The 19,604-nt window shown below is 34.6% G+C and overlaps 1 protein-coding gene across 12 annotated transcripts in view; it reads right to left on the bottom strand.

Moving 5' to 3' along the window:
* Nucleotides 1-19,604, bottom strand: part of CCDC88A (coiled-coil domain containing 88A) — a 158,593-nt gene that overhangs the window by 28,577 nt on the left and 110,412 nt on the right. For 9 of the 12 annotated variants that reach the window (XM_072635531.1, XM_072635532.1, XM_072635534.1 and 6 more), the window contains exons 17-21: nucleotides 17,844-17,985; nucleotides 14,068-14,232; nucleotides 2,899-3,060; nucleotides 1,725-2,002; nucleotides 389-532 (exon numbers count right to left, since the gene is read on the bottom strand). In XM_072635531.1, the coding sequence (XP_072491632.1) occupies nucleotides 389-532; nucleotides 1,725-2,002; nucleotides 2,899-3,060; nucleotides 14,068-14,232; nucleotides 17,844-17,985 (891 nt within the window). The remainder of the gene's footprint in view (nucleotides 1-388; nucleotides 533-1,724; nucleotides 2,003-2,898; nucleotides 3,061-14,067; nucleotides 14,233-17,843; nucleotides 17,986-19,604) is intronic. The other 3 variants (XM_072635533.1, XM_072635523.1, XM_072635529.1) reach the window with 1 other exon arrangement.

The raw sequence follows: 19,604 nt of genomic DNA, 5'->3' as shown, positions 1-19,604 counted from the left end.
GTTTAAAGTACAAAATAGAAAATGAATATTTAATTTTTATTTCACATAAATCTAAAAGGTTTTTAACATTCAATGCAAAGTAGACAGATTCAATAAAGAAATTTCATCTGTTCAACTTACTACTGAATACTAGGATAGGCAGCTTATTCTTTAATTATTGATTTAAGAATAAATAGGGAGGACAACTAAATGAAATCATTTAGACAAGTAAATTCAGTAGTTCTACAAACATTTATTTAAGCACCTACTCTGTGAATGAATAAATGGTCCCTTAATTATCTAAAAACTCTCAGTCCAGACATGGGCTTATCATCATGGATGGTACTGTGACAAGCTAATCTAATTTAGAATTAAAGAAAATATAGGACTGGGTATCTTTAGTCATTACCTATCATTTTCACCTCGAAGTATCTTGTATTCTGCAGCTACAGTTTCATGTTTCTTATTTTCTTGCATCATCTTCTCTTGTTCAACTTTGAGCATTTTTTCCAATTCTTCCAACTGTCCTTTCTGTTTCAGTAACTGGTTATAGCTGGGGGGCCAGAGAGGGAAAGCAGGGAGGGAAAGTTAAAGATTTAACTTAAAATGTCCTCTTAGCAATAAATAAATAAGAGCAGAATTAGAAAAGATACAGTAGAATGGGGAAAAGGATCTGCATAAAATATCACTGATTGAAGCCTGATATCAAAACCAAAGGTAACTGACATAAATTTATGTCACCAAGAATTCTCCAATAAGTAGTTAGAAAATAAGAAGCTTTATAAAAAATCTCATCAACTATAAATAAAATATATACCACATGAAAACCTGCTCCAACTCACTAAGAGAAATGTAAATTAAAACAACTGAAGTTTTATTTCGTACCATGCAAACTGAAAGAAATATTAAAAGATGAGAAAAAAATTAATGTAAGAATAGTTGGGAAGTCAGGCATAGTGATGCACAGCTGGTAGAACTGTTAATTAGTCTAAAAGTTAAATATTTCAATTTGGAATTATGCAAGAAAAATAACTAAATGAGGCATAATGATACTAAGAAAAACAAAGTCTTCACTATTGAACATATACCCTCAAAGGAAGTTGAAGATGGAAAAAAATGTGAAAAACTTAGCAAAATATTCATAAGCAACATTATTTGTGGAATTGGAAGCGAAGTAGGTGTCCATCATTTGGAGAATAGATGAAAAACTATGATTTATGAACATGGTGGGATATTACTGTGTTAAAAGTCATTCTGAATATGAAGAATTCAGAAAAATATGTGAATATTTATGAATTACTGCAAAAAAAAAATAAGAACCAAGAAAGCAACATACACAACGACTACAAAAATAAAAATGAAAAGTCATTAAATGGAAATAAAATTCTGAGTAACTGAAAAACCAGTCAAAGTCCTGGAGAACTCATAATGAAACACACATCGAGAGGGGTAGGACTATATAAGATTATTTTATACATTGTTAGATATGGTTTATCATGTATTTTTAATTAATCGCTTTTCCTTTGTCAGAAGGGAGGGTTCAATCTGGGAGAAGAGATGGAAAATGACTACTATGTAAAGATGAAAGATATCAATAAAAATATTTTTAAAATATTTAAGAATTGAAGAAAAAGCAATTATTTTATAAAGTATTTCTCTGATGTTTACTTATTTTATGATATTCATTAAGCTAACTTGGAAAAACTATTTACATATTTTATAAGTAAGAAAACAACAAAAATTACCGATCTTCGAGGTCCTTATGTTCCACCTCAAGATTTTTGTGTATAGACTTTAGTGTTCCATGTTTGGCAATGAGGGACTCATACTCAGAAGCCTGACGTTCATGAAGATTTTCTAGTTTTTCATGGTCTTTGACCAGGGCATCATAGAGAGATTTAAGCTCTTCTCTTTCTTTGACCATAGATTCATTTTCATTTTCCAAGGCAGACTGCTGAATTAGCAACTGGGCATTCTGGTTCATAAGTGAGGTATTTTGAGAATTAAGGGTAGAGTTTTCCACCTGTAATAATGGTTATAATATAACATGTAATTATCAGATGATAAAACAGTAATACTGATTTAGCAAAAAGTGAATAAAAAGGATTTTGGAACATTATGAGTCTCACATCAGGAATTCTTGTAACTTAATAACTGTTCATTTCCACTTTAAACTTTTAAAAAAAAGTTTTTAAAAAACTAAAATTTTTGCCAAAAATAGCTGAAATTATAGTGATAACATGTTCCTAATAACAGCCAGATAAAGAGAAGGAAACCTCTTCTTTATTCCTTTCAGAGGTGACATTTTTTTTACAGTTTTGAAAGTGAAAGAGAGTGATTTTTTTAAGTGATAGACCTATTTTTTTCCTTCTCAAGCTATGGCAGGATTTAGGTTTTTGGAAGGGACTACTTTGTTTTTGCCTTTATACTCCCAGTGCCTTGCACATATTAGGTGTTTAATATCTAGTGAACTGACAGATGAAAGAGACCAAGAACACAGGCAAGTCTTAAGAGAATCCAAAAATTATTTTTAAAGTACTGTTTATCTCTTTTTCTAATAACTGACTCAAAGATCTGGAAAAAGGAAACCAGGATTCATACTCTATAGCCATATATACTCTGAAATAATCCCCTACAATCTCAACTTTTTAAAAAGTTCTAAAATTTATTTTATATTTTACATTAACATACCCTATTTACTCATATTTTACTTATTTTTTATTTAGAAGCCTAATAATCTTGATGTAAATACTCTAACCATAGTACTATAAATATTTTAATTCATCCATGGTTAATTTTTAAACCAAGAAATCAGTATCAAGTATTTGACAAGACTGGCAATTGACAAAATTTTCCACCCATAAAAGAATTTCTGCTTTTGATAAAACCCTCTCACCAAAAAGTTTATATAAAAATTACCTGAAGCTTAGCATTCTGAGTCTGAAGGGTAGTATTTTGTTCCTGTAAAGAAACAGTCTGACGCTGAAGTGCAAGAATCTGGGCCTGTAGATTATTGTTCTGCGTCTCAAGTTGCTTCAATTGAGTTTTTAACGCTTGTTTCTCTGCTTGCAGGGTAGCATTCTTAGTAAAGAAACAACATAAATTAAAAAATACAAACTCAAGCCTATGATCTATTTGCTGAATAAAACACAAGTATCTAAAATAATTATAGATTAGGTAAGGATTTTTGGAAACGTTATTCAAAAAGTATTTTACATAATAATCTTAAACTCAAAGGAATTACCTGTAATTTTGTCAGCCTAGCGAATTTATAGTAAGAGTATTCCTTCTACCAGCAGGTTGCAATCTATGATTTAGTAAATAAGTCTTAGGGAGTTGCCTGATGTACATTTAAGTTAAATAACTTTTCCAAAATCAAATATCTAATAGTGCCAGAGGTGAGAAATGAACCAAAATTTTCCTGATTCTAAACTCAGCATTCTATGTTCACTGCATCACACTACCTCTTATTAAACTTATAATTTCAATGGAAATCCAAGGAAGAAAAGGCAATTCCAATAACAGTATCAGATTTCTGCAAACTTTTTTATACTGATGAAGGACTTAACATGTTATTTAGTTCAACCCTCATCACAACCTTGTAAAGTAGACAAAGACTACCTGAGGTTTTATATTCATTTTTCATATGAATGGAAGAAAGGTCAAAAAGGTTAAATAACTTGCTAAATATTATCAAGAATTACTCAAGAAGAGACTCAAACCCAGGTCTTTTGAAGTCAATCAAGTACAATTTAATTATAACTACTGTATTTAGGTTTGATTCTATCTACTCTACTATACTGAAAAAATTATATGCTACACTAGGAATACTGCTACACAAAGAGTTGGAATGGAATAGCAGCAAACTTAGTATCTCACAAATAATGCAAATTAAGAAGCAAATAAGTCAATAAGACCAATTTAAATACTCTTGAAAACTTGGTCCATGATATTTAATGGGTCTGACTTATACTTATTTCACATATTTACTGTATATAATTTCACTAAAATTATATTTGTCTGCACTTCTTGGACAAAGGCACAATAGAAAAGATTTTCAATTACTGCATTCACATAATTGGACATTACTGTATTTAACAAGACAAGTGTTAAAATATTTATTTACTCTGTATCTACAATTTTTAGTCTCAAAATTTAACACCTCATAATTTATACATCTGCATCACAAAGCACAGACATCATTAAAAAATAGAAGAAAACGAAAATGGCAGGACAGGACTTGTCCTAAAAATATAAAATAGAGAGGAAAAATAGGATTGAATTTCAATAGAATGCCCTTTATCAGACTAAATGTCAAAGATCAAGAATAGCATGAGTTTTATAAGTCTTCTATGCCACATTAAAGTTTTATACTACATATCACTATATACTAAAGGAACATGGTTTTTACTAGTTAAAATTAGGATAAGTAAAATAATTTTTAAAATAGCATGCTACTTGCTTACTTTATCAGACCAAATAATTTATGCTATGCAAGTTATTTTCTTATTTTTACTTTTAAGTTATTTTGTGTGTTTTCTGTAAGGAAAAGGAAAGAAACTATACCAGACACCATCCTTGGAACAGTGATTCTCAAAGTGTGGTCCACAGACACATGGGGATCCCTGAGATACTTTCAGGAGATTCATGAGGTCAAACTGTTCTTATAATAACACAGTCATTTTAATTGCTAATATGGCAAATAAAAGCTGTAACCAACATAAGCAAAAACTCTTTGGGGAGCTCAAAAATTTTTAAAAGTATAAAGGGATAAAGAAACGAGGAAGGTTGAGAATCACTTCCCTAGAAGAACTTCTGCCCTGGAAACTCCCATATACCTCCTAAATTGGTGACTGCCTCTCCTGGACCATTATTTCAGGAAAGTCCCAGTCATGAGCTTCACTTCACTCCCGAATCTTGGCCATCTTCCTCTTAGCCTATTCAACCATCTTGACTTATCCCTACCATCAAGCAAACTGCCAGTATTCTTGGATAGGGTTTATCAATCTATTCTTGTAAAGCCCCATTCACCACTTCTGTAACTTTCAGGGCCAATCAGTTGCTCTTGGGCTATCATTCCCTGTGTGTACTATCTTCCTCTGGTTAAGTTTCTTAAGGGCAGGGAGTCTGATTTTCTATTTTTATCTACAATCCATAGAATTTCAGGATATAACATCAGAGTACATCTTTTGTAGGTGGGCTACACCAAATGAATCCAACCTCTAACAAGTTTTACCAAGCTTGTCAAGTATAGTACCAGGACAAGCTGAGAAGGGTTCAGAGAGGCTCACCACCACTAGCATTTAAGTGCCAACATGTCAGGGACTACAGAGTACTAGGGATACAAAGAAAGCCAAAAATCTCTGCGTACTGAGAGAAATGATTATTAACAATGAATGCTTTGGGGAGATCCAGAATTCTTCCCCTTTTTGTAAAGTCCTCATGTCAAGGCTCAGCCTCAGAAGGATAGAACTGATAACAGAAGATAGGATTAACATTATCCTCAATCTAGGTATTGCTACCCCACCCAACCTTTCAAGAAATTTAATCTAAGGTGAAACTGTTCTGCTTTGGTTTGGGTGGGGGATACAAATTCTTTGATTAGATTGTTCAATGCTGGTGGGCAATTGAGAATAATCATGGTTATGACCCCTAATCCCTCATTAGAATAGGTCCATCTCTCATAATAATATTCATTCTCTCTCATTAATTGTTAACCAATCAGAGCTGATTGCCATCCTGAGGAATAACTTTCTTCTTCCAAGAGTATATAAACTGTAAGCCCACTATCATGATGCATCTTTGACATCTGAGAATGCCACTGACTCATTTTATTGGTAATATGTTAGGATTATTAATAAAATGATAATTGCCCAGAAATTATGTCTAATTTTTTAAACGTCACAGTACAAACAAGATATATACAGAATAAATTGTCTCAGGGGGTGGGCACTAAAGGTAAGGATGGAGCTAGGAAAGGGTTCCTGCAGAAGGTGGGGTTTTAGCTGAGACCTCGAAGAAGCCAGGTCAGAAACAGAGCACTGTGTATGAGGAATAAGGAGGCCAGTGGTCATAGATCTCAAAGTGCTTCGAGAGAAGGAATAAGAGGACTAGAAAGGGTAAGTATGAGTTTTATAGATGAGAGGATTTTATATTTGATCCTGCAGATGACAAAGAACACTGGAGTTTAATGAATGGGGGAGGAATGCCATGGTCAAGCCTACACTTTAGGAAGCTCACTCTGGCAGCAAAGAGGAGACTATATTGGAATATAGAGAGATTTGAGGCAAGAAGACTATCCATAAGGCTACTGCAATAGTCTAAAGGCCTGTACCAGGACAATGTCAGTGTCAGAGAAGAAGATTACAAAGGTACAAATGGTAGGAGTAAACAAATGACTGGATGGGGAGTGAGAGAGTAAGGAGTCTAGGATCCCTAAGTTGTAAGCCTGAGGGAGTACCCTCCACAGTAACAGGAAAGTTAGGAAGAAGGGAAGGTTGGGGGTAAAAACAAGCTCTGTTTTGGACATGGTGAGTTTCAGATATCCACAGGACATAGTTCAAGACGTTCAACAGGCAACTGGTGATGTAAGACTGGAGGTCACCAGACAGGTTAGGGCTGGAGAAGAAGCTCTAAGAATCATTTGCATAGGAATGATAACTACAGATATGATAACTACATGGGAGGTGATGAGATCACCAAGTGAGATAATATAAAGGGAGAAGAATCTAGGACTTCTGGAGACACCCAGGGATTATCTGGTGTGATGTTGATAAAGATCCAGCAAAGGAAGCAAAAAAAGAGACAATCAGACATGTAGGAAGAGAATAAGGGGAGAACAGTGTCATAAAAACCTAGAGAAAGAACAGGGTGGTTAAGAGTGTCAAAGGCTTCAGAGTAGTCAAGGTTGAAGACTGAGGAAAGGCCATTAGATCGGGCAATTAAAAGATTATTAGTAACTTTAGAGAGAGCAGTTTCATCAGAATTATAAATTAGAAGCCGAATTATAAAGGGTTAGGAACAGAATGAGACGGAGAAAAAGTGGAGGCCCTACTGTAGATAGACTTTTCAAGGAGTTTAGATCATTAGTAACTTTGGAGAGAAGTGAATGATTAGGTGAGAATCAGACGATAAAGTAATAAAGAAAAAGAGGAAAGGAACTGGAGATGCCTACCATAAACAGCCTTCTGAAGGATTTTAAACATAAAAAAGAAGAGAGATATTGGATGATAGCAGAAATAGATAGATCAGCTGAGGACTTTTTGAGGATGTCTATAAGGCAGTAGGGAAGCAACCAGTAGTAGACAGGGAAATAAAGATTAGTGAGAGCAGGTATGAGAGATTGGGGCTGGTGGCTGTCCTTTGTTCTCAAAGAGGACAAAAATGACATTACCATGATGAAGTGAAGTTTCAGTGTGTCCAACTGTGGCTGATCAGATCAATACGAGCTCAGAATGCTCTACCATAGACTGGGCATAAGTAGTTCATGTGAACATTTGGGGTGGTTACTCCAAATTCATGCATCCTGCGTTTACTTTGTGCTGTCCCAATTCTGCTTTGCTCACAACACAGCACCCTTTCTGATGTGGGCACACCATGCTAAGCGGTCTTATGCTAGTATCTCCCATGCTGCACAGTCAAATCCAAAGTTCTTGAGAGAGGCCTTGAGAATGTCCTTGTATTGCTTCTTCTGATCACCATGTAATCTTCTGCCCCATGTGAGTTCTCCATAAAGTAGTCGTTTTGGGAAGTACACATTTTGCATTTCAACAATGTGGCCAGCCTATCGGAGTTGCACTCTCTGAAGCATAGTATGAATGCTTGGCAGTTCAGCTTGAGCAAGGACTTCAGTGTCTGGTACCTTATCTTGCTAGGTGATCCTCAGAATCTTCCTAAGACAGTTCAAATGGAAGTGATTCAGTTTCCTGGCATGGTGCTGGTAGACTGTCCATGTTTCATAAACATATAACAATGACGTCAACACAATGGCTCTGTCAACCTTCAGTTTGGTAGTCACTCTAATACCTCTTCTCTCTCAAACTTTTCTTCAGAGCCTCCCAAACACTGAGCTAGCTCTGGCAATGTGTATGTCAACCTCATTGTCAACGTGTACATCCCCGGAAAGTACACTACCAAGGTAAGTGAACCTATCCACAGCATTCAAAACTTCTCCATTTGTTGTAACTGATGGTTCTACGTATGGATGGTGTGATGATGGCTGATGAGCATCTGTGTTTTCTTGGTGTTGTTTATTAGGCCAAAATTAGCACAGGCAGCAGAGAATTGATCCCTACTTTGTTGCATCTCAGCTTCAGAGGCTGCATTGAGTGCACAATCATCCGCAAACAGAAAATCATGCACCAACACTCCTTCCACTTTGGTCTTGGCTTGTAGCCTTTTCAAATTGAAGAACTTACCATCAGTATGGTAGTTGACCTTGATTCCATGTTCATCCTCACTGAAAGCATTTGACAACATGGCTGACAACATCATGCTAAAAAGCATGGGGGCAAGCACATAGCCCTGTTTCACTCCATTGGTGATTGGGAAGGCATTCCCTGGGCAAACATGCCATCATGAAATTGATATACAATATTGATGAACTTCTCTGGGATGGAATGAGATCACTTGTGCAAGTAGAAAGATTTGTGTTGGCAAGGAAAACTCTTCCATGTGAAACAGGAGTGAAGGATGGCATGGAAAAAGAAGTGATGTGAGATGAGGAGAGAAAAGAAAGTTCTTAGTGACTGGCTTCAGTTTTTCCAGTGAAGAAGAGGAAAGCTTCTTTAAATGAGAGAATGGGAGGAAAAAAGGTATGGCAGGTATGAGGAGGAAGGGAAAGATTTCAAAAAACTGCTCTGGTAAGTGGGACAGTGGATCTATTAGAGAAGTATAAAAAGATTGGACTGCCTTCCCACAATGAGAGCCTGGTTATATACCACAAACTTACAGTGGATCCAGTCAGCGTAATTTCACAATTTTCTCCACCTTCATTTAACAACATGTGAGTAGTAACAAAGGCAAGGGATGGTGGGAGTGATCCAAAGCTTGAATTTTGAAGGCAAGATCTAAGACAGGATAAGAATATAACGAAGAGAAGAAAATAATGTCGATCTGAACTGGTAGACTAGTAGAACACAACATTAAAAGCTCTTTTCCAACCAAGTGTTTCCAGTGAGTTTTAAGAATATAGTAGATGCCTCAAAAGAAGCAACTCTAAAGATAAACTTTTTTAAAAATTCTAATTAGCAACATGAAATCAAGCAAAAAATGTGGAGACTCAGGCTCATCAAAAGTGTTTCAAATAATAAAGTAATTAAAATGTCCGTAATTTTAGACCCAGTGGTTCTACTAGTAGATATATATATATAAATACACACACACACACACACACACACACACACACACACACACTTACACATACACACCAAAGAAGTCATTGATAAAAAGAAAGCCCTCAAATACACCAAAATATTTATACTACCACTTTTTTGTATTAGCAAAGAATTGAAAACTAAGTAGATGCCCATCAATTGTAGGGAGGAGATGACTAAACATATTATGGTACATGAATGTAATGAAATATTACTGTGTTATAAGAAACAAAGAAAATAAATGACTACATGGAAGCATCAAAAGACTTATATTGACAGATGCAGAGTAAGGTAAGCAGACCAAAAAAACAATATACACAATAACAGCAACAATGTAAATGAAAGATCAACCACTAAATAATAAAAACTGAATGTTGCAAAATAAGAAAGAACAAACATGGACCCAAAGAAGAGATATGCAAAGATACTCCCGTTGGTTGTTTGTTTGTTCTCAAAGAGGACCAAAATAACATCACTATGCTAGAGAGTCAAGAAAGGAAGTCCGTAGATGTAGAATATTGCACATATTTTCAGACTGCTTTGAAGTACTGATCAAAATTATTTCTATTTGAGAGAATGATGAATTCTGATATAGAAATGTATTGATCAGTTCTGTTTATTTTTTTTCTTCCTTTCCTTTAAAAATATTATTTGTTAAATAAGATGTCTCTCTAAGAGGGGAAAGAAGGATGAATGATGGGAGAAATTCTGGCAATAAAAAACAAATGATATAAATACTATTTTTAAAAAAGTGTTTCCTACAGTGTGAGTCAAAGTTGTATACCAAAGCCAAACAGAAGAAATATTTCTTCTATATTCCCTAAAAAATGGGACAATTCTTCAAAATAGTCTGCATATAGATACATTTGGCTGGATTATTTTACTCTCCCCCTTTGTTTGCCACTCAAATAGATTCCTCCTTCAAAGAATACTACTCATTAGTTTTTTAAACAAGATTCTTTTGTTCCCTTTTCCAAAAAGTATTTTTCTCACTCTTCATTAACCATTCTCTCTATCTGGACTCTGTTTTATGACCCTAGAATTAACTGGAGTCCTGTTAGTAACTGAGGAATGATTTAAACTCTGGTCTTCCTGACTCCCAGTCAAGTATTTAATCTACCCACACCTGCCTTTCGCAAAGATAGCAAATATCAGAGGTAGGATCTGAAGTCAAGTTCTTCAACTCAAAAGCTAGTAGGAACTTAACAAATGTTTGTTGCTCACAAAACTTCAACGATTCCCTGTTGCCTTTAGGATAAAATATAAACTTTATTTGGCAATTAAAGTCCTTCAAAATCTCCTGCCTAATCTTTCCAACACGATTATACACTACTCTTCCCTCACTCATTCTACGTTCTAGCCCAACTGGCCTACTTGTTCCCTGTATGTGACAATCTATCTTTTTCCTCTATGTGCCTTCCCACAGGTTATAGTTAAATTTTGGAATGCTCTTCATTTTCACCTCTGTCTCTTCAAATCCTTAGTGCCCTCTGGGGCTCATGTCAACTGGACTTTCTTTATTCTCTCAGTTGTTAATGCCCCATCCTGCCCCACCACCATCATTGTATACTTATTTTATTTATCTTCCTTATTCACCTGTTAAAATGGGAAATACATGAGCAATTTTACTTTTCTATTGGCACCTAGCACATGTGGTGCACATTACAAAGAATGTGGTCACTTGATAAATACTTTTTGATTGACACTACAAATGATAATTTACATATAAGTAGTAAAAAAAAAAAAGGCCTCATGTAGGAAATAGATGTGGCTAAGTCTAAGAAAAATACTGAAGGATAACAAATGGGAAGCCACAATATAAGGGCAGCTCTAAACTTGAATGTCTTTAAACTACACAAAGACTTTTCAGATAATCTGTATACTATAAAACCTAGAATAAAGCTTTCAATTCATTGGCTAGATGCTCTACGAAGGAGTTACAGAAGAACATGGGTGCAAGTTGCACAGGATAACACAGCATAGAAAGGTGTCATATTAGAAGATCGAGGGCCTACAACCATAAAGAGTCTTCAAAGGGCATCTTCTCTAATGAAATAATGATTCATCAAAACAAAGAAGTGAAATTTTCTGTATGCCTTTGCAAATCTGGTTTAAATAGGTTAGAGACAAGCTATTCAATTCTAGTGTTTTAATAATGTTTTTTTTTCTTCTTTTAGACTATATTTAATCTAAACTCATCAACTCTGAACAAAAAAACTGCATATTTACCAAGTAAAAGAATGAGTTCCTCACAGTGAAACTGTCAACTCCATTATCAGTCATTTGTTTTAAAATATGTATATTAAATTTAGGAAGATAATAAGCTCTGTTTTGTTTATTTTCCATTCTCAACATTTTATTTATCAATTTAAACTACATCATTTAAACTGTGAGTTGATTTCAGTTGTCAATGTTCTTCCAATAAGGATTCTTCTGTAATATCTGTATGTTATCTACCTTTCACTAAGGTTATGAGATTTTTGATATGTGACATAAATTAAAATATATCAGTGTGCTAGAAGGGAAGAGAGATTGGGGGATGGGGTAATTAGAAGCAAACACTTTTGAGGGACAGGGTCAAAGGAGAGAACAGAATAAATGGGAGATGGGATAGGATGGAGGAAAATATAGTTAGTCTTTCACATGACCATTATGGAAGTGCTTTGCATGACTATACATGTATAACCTATATAAAACTGCTTGCTTTCTCACAACTACAGTAAGCGAGGAATTTTTCTGGTAGACTTAGTCCTTCATAGCAATGCAAGGACCTAAAAAAATTCCCAATGGACCCTTGAGGCAAAATGCCTTCCATATCCAGAGAAAGAACTATGGAACTGGATCGCAGAATGAAGCATACCATTTTCTTTTATGTTATGTTATGTTCTGTTTTATGGTTTCTTCCAATCATTTTAATTCTTCTATGCAACATGACCAAGGTGAAAATGTATTTAATAGGAATGTATGTGTAGAACCTATATAAGATTGCACACCATCTCGGGGAGGGAGAGAGGGGAAAAATCTAAGACATATGGAGGTGACTGTAGAACACTGAAAACAAATAAAATAATTTAAAAAAAAAGAAAAATGTAAATCATAATCAGGACCCCCTTCCCCCAAAATACTTGAATTGTTTCTGGCTGCTTAGAATATTTTCTCCTTGACCTGGGAACTCTAGAATTTGGCTGTAATATTTCTAGAAGTTTTCCTTTTGGGAATCTCTTTTATGAAGTGATCAGTGGATTCTTTCAATATCTATTTTACCCTCTGGTTCTAGAACATCAGGATAGTTTTCCTTGATAATTTCTTGAAAGATGAGGTCTAGGCTTTCAGATGGGACCTTGATCATGGCTTTCAGGTAGTGTATTAAATTTTTAAATTCTCTCTCTTGTATCTATTATCCAGGTCAGTTGTTTTGCCCATGAAATATTTCACATTACCTTGGATTTGATTTTTTCATTCCTGTGGTTTTGTTTTATAATTTCTTGATTTCTCATAAAGTCATTAGCTTCCATTTGCTCCATTCTACTTTTTAAGGAATTATTTTCTTCACTGAGCTTTTAGACCTCCTTTTACATTTGGCTTATTCTGCTTTTTAAAGTATTCTTCTCCTCATTGGCTGTTTGGACCTCTTTTGCCATCTGGGTCAATCTATTTTTAAGGTATTATTTTCAGTATTTGGGGGGGGGGGGTCTCCTTTAGCAGTTGACTCATTTTTTCATGATTTTATTGTATCACTCATTTCTCTTCCTAATTTTTCCTCTATTTTTCTTACTTGATTTTCAAAATTCTTTTTGAGCTCTTCGAAGGCCTGAGACCAATTCTTATTTTCTTGGAGGCTTTGACTTTGTTGTCTTTTTTTTGGTTGTATGTTTTGATCTTCTTTGCCACCAAAGTAAGATTCTATGGTCAGAATTTTTTTCCATTTTTTGCTTATTTTCCCAGACTTTTACTTGACTTTTTAAAAATTCTGTTATGGGAGGGTTCTGCTTCAAGTGTGGAGGGTGTACTGTCCCAAGCTTCAGGAGTTTTGTGCAGCTGTTTTCAGAGATATTTCTAAGGACCTGTAAATTTTTAGTTCCTCCAAGGTTATATGATCAAACTAGTTGTCTTCAGTGTTTGTGGGCTGAGATGTCTGGAAAGCAGTTCCCTGAGGGTTGCTGCAGGTTTCCTGGGGCGCAGGCTGTGCTGGCATTTTCCACTGGACTATGCTTCTTTCCCAGTCTGGTGCAACAGACCTTTCCTGTCAACCTTCCAGGTTGTCTTAGTCTGGAAATTTGTTTCATTCTGTCATTCTGTGGGTTCCGCTGCTCTAGAATTTGTTTAGGGTATATTTTTTACAGGTGTTTGGGGGAGAGCTCAGGCAAATCCCAGCTTTTACATCACCATTTTGACTCCACCCCTGGCTTCTTTGGAAAACTGGCACTTTTCTAATAAATGCACTGAGTCACTTGGATGAAAAGTTAATACATGAAAATAATAACTATTATTATCATGAAATGTCATTCACTTTGCTGTTTTGACTTTCAAAAAGTTCTGTTAATGTAAATTCTTAAGAATATTGAGATTATTTGGTAAAATTTATAATAGATATCTTAAAAATGAAGTAGTAAAGAAGAAAAATTAGGTAAGCTTCCTGATTTATATGTTAAGAAATTTTTAACTTTTAAATAGCTTAATTCAATAAATTCTAATAAAATAAAAATATACTTACATTCCTCTCCACCTCAATTAACCTGTCTTTAACCTTCAAAAGCTCTCTAGTTGTTTCTTGATTTTCTCTTTCCCATTTAGTATCATCACCAGATCTTGGGGGAGAATTCTGCAGGATTCTTTCTTCCTCTTGCCTTTGTTTAAGAGCTTCGTAATTTTTTTTCACCTAAAATATCAAAACATTTTAAATGGAAAAAATGACCAATTTTTTAAGTTATTTCTCTTATTGTTGATTTAAATGAATATATTTACTATGTACTCTGCTAGGGCCACAGGTTCCCAAAGTGGGCAATACCGCCCCCTGTGGGGTGCTGGAATGATCCAGGGAGGGGATAGTAGCCTTGGGTACAATTGGGGGTATGAAAAAAATAAGGGGGCTGTGGAAGCATAAGGAAAGAAGTAAGAAAACTTTGAAAAACTGTTTGCACATGTTTCATCCATTGGGTAACAGAGTTAAAAGCTGTGGTGACTACGTTATTTTCACACACACACACACACCCCTCTCTCTGTAAACTCCAGTGGTTCCCTGTCACCACCACTATCAAATATAAAAATCTGTTTGAAATTCAAAATCCTTCATAACTACCTCATTCCCTCCTCCCACTCTCCCCTCAAAATACAAATATACATACGCCTTTCCAGTTTTCTTACACTTTACAGCCTCACCATGTACATATATATATGTGTGTGTATATATATATATATATATATATATATATATATGTTCTGTGATCCAGTGACACTTGCTTCCTTGCTCCAACTACAAGACATTCCATTTTTTCCATTTTCTGATTCCATGTATTTTCACAGGCTGTCTCCAATGCCTAGAATGCTCACCCTGGTCACCTCCAGGCTTCTCTAGCTTTCTCCAATTTCTAGACAAAATCCTACCTTCTTCAGAAAGCCTTTACCCATGCCCTTTGATTCTAACACCTTCCCTCTCTCGATTATTTCCCGTTTATCCTGTACATAGCTTATGCATACATAGTTGTTTGCATGTTATCTTTTCCATTCACTGTAAGCTCCAAGAGAGCAACAATGGTTTTTTGCCTTTCTTTGTATCCCCAACACTCAGCACAGTGTCTGACACAGAGTAATGTTTAATGCCTGACAGGGTAAGTGGGTGTGAAATGAGGAAATAAAAACATTGGTATAATTATTAAGATTTCAAAAATGCTTTTCTCACCAAACTAAGACACATAATTCATGTACAGACATATTTCATTTTACTGAGCTTCATTTTATTGTACTTTACAGATATCACTTTTTAAAAAACAAATTAAAGGTTCGTGGCAACTCTATTAACATCATTTTTCCAACAGCATATGTTCACATCATGCCTTTGTGTCACATTTTGGTAATTCTTGAAGTATTTCAAACTCTTTCACTATCATTATATCTGTTATGGTGATCTATGATCAGTGGTCTTTGATGTTACTATTGTAATTGTTTTGGGGTGCCACAAACCATGCCCATATAAGACAGTGAACTTAAATGTGTGTGCTCCGGCTCTTCCTTCAAGCTGCCATTTCCCCACTTGTTCTTTCCTTGGGCCTCCCCATTCCCTGAGATGCAAGAATATTGAAATTAGGTCAATTAGTAATCCTACAATACTTCTAAGTGTTCAAGTGAAAGGAAGAGTTAATTGATGTGGCAAACTTCATTTTTGTTTTAAGAAATTATCACAGCTACTGCATCCTTCAGTTATAATCCCCACCCTGATCAGTCAGCAGCCATCAATACTCCACCAACAAGACTGTTACGACTCACTGAAGGCTTGGATCATAGTTAGCATTTTTTAGCAATGTGTTTTTTTTTTAAATTAAGTTATGCACATTGTTTTTTAGACATGATGCTACTAGTACACTTGATGGACTACAATATAGTGTAAACACAATTTTTATATGTACTAGGAAACCAAAAAATCTGTGTGACTCAATTTGCTTTACTGCGGTTGTTTGGAATCAAACCTATAGTCTCTCTGAGGTATGTCTGTATCAGTATACCTATCTTTATAGGTGACAGAAGTGGGGCCAGATTAAGTACCTTGCACACAGAGCTAATGAGCTGATATTTCAACTCAGGCTTTCTAAATAAAAAAATCTGTTTTTTTTCATTTGCGCATGCGTGTATGTGTGTGTGTGTGTGTGTGTGTGTGTGTGTGTGTGTGTGTGTGTGTGTGTGTGTGTGTATGTGTTAAATTTTGTTGCACTACAGTAACCTATCAGTCTACCTGCTCCACAGTTTTGTTCCCAATGGAATGGTTTTGCAACTGCAAAGATCTATAATAAAGAAATTAAGAGCATGTCAATAAACATTTAAGTGTTTACTATGTGGCAAGGCACCGTGTGACATACTGGAGATACAAAATTAAGAGACAACACAGTCTCTGCACTCAAGAAGCTTACATTTCAATGGAGACTCACATAGATACACAAGTAAAAACAAGGTAGGGTGTAATAACAATTTGCAAATGAGAGATTAAAAGCACTGTTGGTTAGAGTACTTTCAGTTGGGAGAATCAAGGAGGATTTATGGAAGAAGTAGCACCTGAACTGAACCCTGGAGCAAAAGAAGAATTTTAACATGGAGAGGCAATGTAGGATTACATTCCGGTGTTCTATTACTTTGGTTAAGTTATCAATTTTCAACAATTTATACTTTCCTCAGAATAGTAACTATTCTAAGCCCCAATAGCAATATTTAAGAATAGGGGTTTTGTCATTTATTTTCCCAGAAAATATTTATTTCAGGTTTCTCATTGTGTCTTAAGATTTACAGTAAGCTAAGTATGAAAATGTTTAAACATGTTTCAATATATAGTGCAGGATTTAAAAAAACTTACTGTAATGAGGTGAAAAGACAGAGAAGGATGACAAAATAGAGATGGAATTTTAATATTAAACTACTAGGTTGGAGGTCAGTCAGTCTGAGATCCTGACTCTTCCAAATTTCTTGCTTTAAATATTAAAACGCCAAGAGAAAGAAGGCTGCCTTAATTTCCTTCCCTATTTGGCAACTATATTTTATATTTATTCCCCAGTCCCCTAACTATCTTAGATTTGAAATGGCTTCTCGACTTCAAGAATCAAACTACATTCACTATGTACATTCTCATAAGAGTTTCTGGTTGGAAGAATTCATTTCTTGGTTCTTTTTTATTGATACTTCACTTTGACCATGTATTCATATAGCAGCCGCTTATCCCCTCTTTCTTTTCTTATACATATTCTTAATGTCTATTGAACTTTAATAGTTTCTTTACCTTTCAAAACTATGACACTACTTTCACTTTATTAATCATGAGACTCCGTCTAGTATATTTTACATAAAGCTTAAAAGGTTTTTTTTGTTCTTTTTCCATAAGTAATATTAATCCTAGTCTCTGGTTTATATGTACAAATAAATACTGTAAATATCAAGGTGATTAAATTATATTAGAAAATAATGAAGTTTTACTCCAGTCTAAATCTTCCATATTCTATGTATTCTATGTATGGAATATGTAAATATTCCATAATCTATGTATTTAGTTTGTTACAAAAATACTACAAAGAATAAAGTAAATGTCTTATTCTTAATAAAACTATTCCAGATGTTCTATGATTCTGCTTTAACAGACTTCAGCAAAGCTAATATCAGTTTAAGTATTTTAGAAATACTTTACCACATCTTCTTGGCTTTTGTAAAAGACAATTATTTAGATTTTTGTGCTTCATTTTTAAACTTATGTAAAATGTCCCAAATCTAAAGAAAAAACTTAAATGCTATACTTACTGTTTTAAGTTCCTGACGCAGTTGTTGGTTAAAATTAGTTGATTCTTCTAATCGAGCTTCCAAAGCAGCAATTTTTTCTTCCTTTATTTCCAGGGATTTCTTTAGTGTGGACTCTAATTTTGACTCCAAAAGCTTGTACCTGCTATTCACAACAAATCATTTAACCATCAGCTCAGCATGACAGTTGTCAGTCTTTCAATATACACTAATGTCTTTTAAATTGTTATTGAGCTTGAAAGCACACAGTTCTTCACAGTTTTTACCATCATGCTGATTTGACAAATTGTACTCTAAAGACAAACTTCTTTGTGCACTATTCTTTTTTAGCTAGTAAGAAGAAAGTCAAAAGGGACTTTGGTGACAAAAAGATTTAGTCCTGCACACAGTAGGTACTTAATAAACTATTGTTTTATTTTAATATACTGCATTTGCAAAAACCTCTAACAGTGGGCATGCTGACATAAAATTAATGAATTCTGCCTTGTATTATTATAAATACTTTAAAACATAGGCTTTCTTCTTTATTAGTTATGACAGTCCCTGTGATAGGGCATGGTTCTCCCAAAAAATGGATGGTGAATCAGATTACACAGGCTTAGGGAGAAATATTACTTGGCCTCTCTTTTAATGTGATATATGTTTTAACTCTGGGGCAACACAACCACATTATCAAGGACCCACACCAACAAGCCAGAGGACACATACTTATCATTCAGACTCCTGGCCACCTCCTACCCCTCAAAATCAAGAGGCTAGCTACAAAGAAACACACACACACACACACAGACTGAGAGCATGGCCCTGGTACCATTCAAAGAGCCTCACTGGTCTTTGTTCCAACACTGTGACCACAGAAAAACCTCTTAATCACCACAGACTAACTAGTTTAGTTAGTACACCAGGAATTTCTCAAATACTATCTTCAATGAACTACGTATGTGCCAAAACTCTTGAGGCCATCTCTAGTGCTCACTCCACCTGCATACATTTCATCCCCTTACCCCATCTTCATTTCACTAACAATACTAGATTGAAATTCCTTGAGGAAAGGGACTGAACCCCACAATAACTAACATAACTCCTCAGAGTTAGTTTGTGCTTATTGATAATTAAGTTAAAACTAAAAGAAAATTTAATTTTAAAAAAATAAAGTAATAAAAAAGGAAGGTTTCTGTGAATAGTATGAAATGGAAAACGGTATTTAATTTTTTTAATAGAATACCAAATCTACCATCAATTAGTCAGATAAACAAGGACAAAAAAATTTCACCTGAAATAGCTAAATAATTAGTGCAGAAAGTTATTTCTTTGAAATATCTAAATTATGGGTTTAACTCATTTGGCTATTATAAACTATCTAAAAAAGTATCATAAATAAGTATTCTGAGATCTTAACATATTCTCACAATGACCAAAACAAAATTCTACCAATCAAACCTTAATTCATCCCATGAATATTTATATAACTATTTACTACCAATAGTACTGTGCATGTATAATATGTGAAAATTATGTTATATTTAGCCTACTTAAAATTTTATCTTTTTTTAACAACAGAAATTTTTTGGCAAATGTTATGTATACATACATGTATACGCACACAATTCTTTTGATGTCATAATATTTTTTCTTACAAAACTTTTCTGCTGTGGGAGGAAAAATATAAGTAGGGAATTAAGACAGTTTGTGTTCCTTAATGTATACACCAGGTAATAAATATATTGTATGGGAAGTGCACTTCATAGAAATAAGGAGACCACA

This window comes from Notamacropus eugenii, chromosome 1, assembly GCF_028372415.1.
Source record: "Notamacropus eugenii isolate mMacEug1 chromosome 1, mMacEug1.pri_v2, whole genome shotgun sequence".
Taxonomy (NCBI): Eukaryota; Metazoa; Chordata; class Mammalia; order Diprotodontia; family Macropodidae; genus Notamacropus; species Notamacropus eugenii.
Note: the sequence above shows the minus strand (reverse complement) of the source record. Positions and strands in the feature narration are given on the sequence as shown.